This window comes from Salmo salar, unplaced genomic scaffold, assembly GCF_905237065.1.
Source record: "Salmo salar unplaced genomic scaffold, Ssal_v3.1, whole genome shotgun sequence".
Classification (NCBI taxonomy): domain Eukaryota; kingdom Metazoa; phylum Chordata; class Actinopteri; order Salmoniformes; family Salmonidae; genus Salmo; species Salmo salar.
The window spans coordinates 49,096-52,702 of NW_025548668.1; the positions used below are offsets into that span (position 1 = coordinate 49,096).

The 3,607-nt window shown below is 46.5% G+C and overlaps 1 protein-coding gene across 1 annotated transcript; it reads right to left on the minus strand.

The window, feature by feature from the left end:
- Window positions 1-279: 279 nt before the first annotated feature.
- Window positions 280-3,158, minus strand: LOC106600194 (deleted in malignant brain tumors 1 protein-like). Its single transcript, XM_045712646.1, has 6 exons — window positions 2,877-3,158; window positions 2,376-2,681; window positions 1,972-2,250; window positions 1,335-1,655; window positions 1,130-1,218; window positions 280-659 (listed from the first exon to the last, which is right to left on the minus strand). The coding sequence occupies exons 1-6, from the start codon at window positions 3,022-3,024 to the stop codon at window positions 531-533; spliced, it is 1,272 nt and encodes a 423-aa protein (XP_045568602.1). The 5' UTR covers window positions 3,025-3,158; the 3' UTR covers window positions 280-530.
- Between the last annotated feature and the right edge of the window lie 449 nt (window positions 3,159-3,607).

Here is a 3,607-nt window from a genome sequence, read left to right on the forward strand (position 1 = left end):
AGAACCCCATGTTACCCAGAACCCCATGTTACCCAGAACCCCCATGTTACCAAAACCCCATGTTACCCAGAACCCCCATGTTACCAAAACCCCATGTTACCCAGAACCCCATGTTACCCAGAACCCCCATGTTACCAAAACCCCATGTTACCCCAAACCCCATGTTACCCAGAACCCCTATGTTACCCAGAACCCCCATGTTACCCAGAACCCCCATGTTACCCAGAACCCCATGTTACCCAGAACCCCATGTTACCCAGAACCCCATGTTACCCAGAACCCCATGTTACCCAGAACCCCATGTTTCCCTGGTGGTACAAACCAAACTAAAAGGAATAATGGTGGTTACAGTCACTCCTTTTAGATTTCTTCCGAGGTTCTAGAAAGATAAACTAATTCTGAACTTGTTATTAAAATTATTATTAATAATAAAATAATACAATTATTATTAAATTAGAAGCACTTAAGGTTTGTCACCACATTTTAAACACAAAACTGACCTAAGATCAGCATGTAGGGTCAGCTTCATTCTACTCCGTCCCCTGGGCTGCTCTCTCCTCTCCCGGTCCGGCTTCAGCTCTGGAGCTCAGAGAGACCATCTCCATGGCATGAAGATCCATGCTGCTCACCCTGTTCACTCTCTTCTGCCTCCTGGTGGGCTAGAGAGACACAGCACCAACAGTCAGATCTCTGTCTCTCTGTCTCTCTCTCTCTCTCTCTCTCTGTTCTCTCTCTCTCTCTCTCTGTCTCTCTGTCTCTCTCTCTCTCTCTGTCTCTCTGTCTCTGTCTCTCTCTGTCTCTCTCGCTCTCTCTCTGTCTCTGTCTCTCTCTGTCTCTCTCTCTCTCTCTCTCTCTCTCTCTCTCTCTCTCTCTCTCTCTCTCTCTCTGTCTCTGTCTCTCTCTGTCTCTCTCTCTCTCTCTCTGTCTCTGTCTCTCTCTGTCTCTCTCTCTCTCTCTCTCTCTCTCTCTCTCTCTGTCTCTCTCTCTCTCTCTCTCTCTCTCTCTCTCTCTCTCTCTCTCTGTCTCTCTGTCTCTCTGTCTCTCTGTCTCTCTCTGTCTCTCTCTGTCTCTCTCTCTCTCTCTCTCTCTGTCTCTCTCTCTCTCTCTCTCTCTCTCTCTATGTCTTTACCTTGTAGTACAGGTAGGAGGCGGTGATGGCTGTCAGTAGGATCAGCAGCACTACAACGTGTCTGACGATGAAGGCTGGCAGAGGAGAGGCTGCAAAAACAGAAAACACCTTTGATGAAGGGGACTGATCATCATCATCATCATCACATAGATCTGTGGGAAATCTGTCAATGACAAAGTTACAAGTCTGGTTCATGTTCAGTTACCTGTGACGGTGAGGGAGAGGATCTCGCTCTCAGAGGAGAAGTTATGAGAGAAAACATAATTGTCATAAACACAGCGGTAGTTCCCTTGATGGGAGTCATCTGCAGCAGCGAAGAGGAAGGCAGCAGAGTGATTGACAGCTGGCTGGGTCTGGGTTCTGTTGGAGCCGGTGAACGTGAGGAGGAAGGAGCCTCCTGGGCGCTGTGGCTGAGTGGAGCAGGTGATGGTGAAGTTGTAGCCTCTGAACATCTCGGGCCCCTGGGGGCCCCTGGAGACCCCTCCCATTGAGTCAGTCAGGGAGATATCAGGCTGGACCAGGAGATCTGTGAACAATAAAAGAGAACAAGAACAAACCTCTTCAACTAGTTTCCTGTAGATATGACAATAACATCAGCATGTAACAGTGGTAGCCACCCTCCCTCACAGGGCAACATGAGTAGTGGGCCTACAGTCACTGAGACAACATCTGTTGATATCAGGCTTCAGCAGGACATCTGGAACGAGAGGAGAGATAAAGAAAACGTAGCTCCTCAACTACTTTCCCTCGTTTGAGATTTGACAATAACATGACATGTGACAGAGGAAGTTGTACGAATGAAGGAAATCAGTTGAATGTAATTATAAAATCTTTTTTATTACTTGAGCAGATCACTGTGAGTCCAGGATAGAGATCATATCTTCTTCTACACTCCCCCAGTGAAGACTCAGGACCATCACAGTGAACTCCAAACCTTCTAGTGGTGTTTCCAGGTAGAACTGAAACAGTGGAGCCACAACCCAGCTGTCTACACACTACTGCAGCTACATCCTCCTGGTCCCAGTCCTCAGCTCCCACGGTCCTCCACTCTCCCTGGTCGTACCGCTCCACTCCACCAGCACAGCGACTGCCTCCTCTCACCAGCCTCACATCGTCAGGCTCTGAGAAAAGAAAAGAGATAGACAGTAATCTTACTATTTTCTCACTAAAACACACCTATATTGTCTCTCATATTCTTCACTCCAGGTGAGAAACAATGTCGATTGAGTGACAAACTGTTTCTTACCTGAGCAGGTGAGTCCAACAGCATTACCAGGTAGGCAGGTGTTGTGTTTTCTGTCTGAGGTGTCACAGTCGAGGAGAAGGGACTCTTTGCCTTCACACTGCAACTCTTTATCCCAGGTCTGACCCTCACCTTCTCCATAGAGCCCCCCCTGTAGAGCTGCAGGAGCCCCACAGCCAAGCTCCCTACAGACTACCTCTGCATCCTGCCGCTCAAAGTCAGCTTCACACACTGAGGCCCAGGACTGATTGGACTTCACCTCCACTCTCCCAGAGCAGAGACCAGCTCCGTCCACAAGCCTCACAGACTCTGGAGAAAAAGACTTTGCTTGAACATTCAATCAGTTTTGTTGATGACACTGTCAAGGACTAAATCCAAATATAATGTTTAAATACATCTAACATCTCTCCCTCTATTTAAATGAAATTAAAACCACATAAAACATGATACATGGTAATATTGTATAATGTAGAAATAAATCTCTCAATATGACCAGTCTCTTACCTGAACAGGTCACACGATGATAATATTCACCTTCACAGTCACCAGGAAGTACTCCTACTAAGATACCAGGTATGCCTTTTATGATGACACACTCTCTAATAGAAGACTCATTTCCCCTTGCAACTAAATAGTGTGACTCCTCTTCCATCTTCAATCAGAGGTCCACTTGATTCAGCTACAGGATTCCCACAGTCCAGCTGTCTACACACAACCTTAACCTCTCTCATGCTCTGCCACCAAAAACATAGACATGACCACTCTCCTTCATAGAAAACTTACACTGTCCCAGAACAGGAAGTGGTCCCATTCACCAGTCTGACTGAGAGTTCAGCTGTAAAACAGCAGAGAGGAAAACACACAGTGGTGAGGACAGATGATGACAGTGCTTCTGTTATTCTAACAGCAGTAGTGCTTTGTGGTTGACAAGTATTAGTAGTTCCATAAAACAGTACTTGTTATTGGGGTTTTAGATTGGTTTGTATGGACACATGAATTGTCTTCATGTGTTGGATAATAAAGTTGACGAATATTGAACTGCTAAAATCACTGTAGATTTATACTCTTATACCTACCTGGTGGACTGACACTTTGAGCCTGGAGATCTGAGGAGAAAGAGAGGGAACGAGACAGAGAGAAAGAGAGGGAGAGAGAGAGAGAGAGAGAGAGAGAGAGAGAGAAAGAGAGGGAACGAGACAGAGAGAGAGAGAGAAAGAGAGGGAACGAGACAGAGA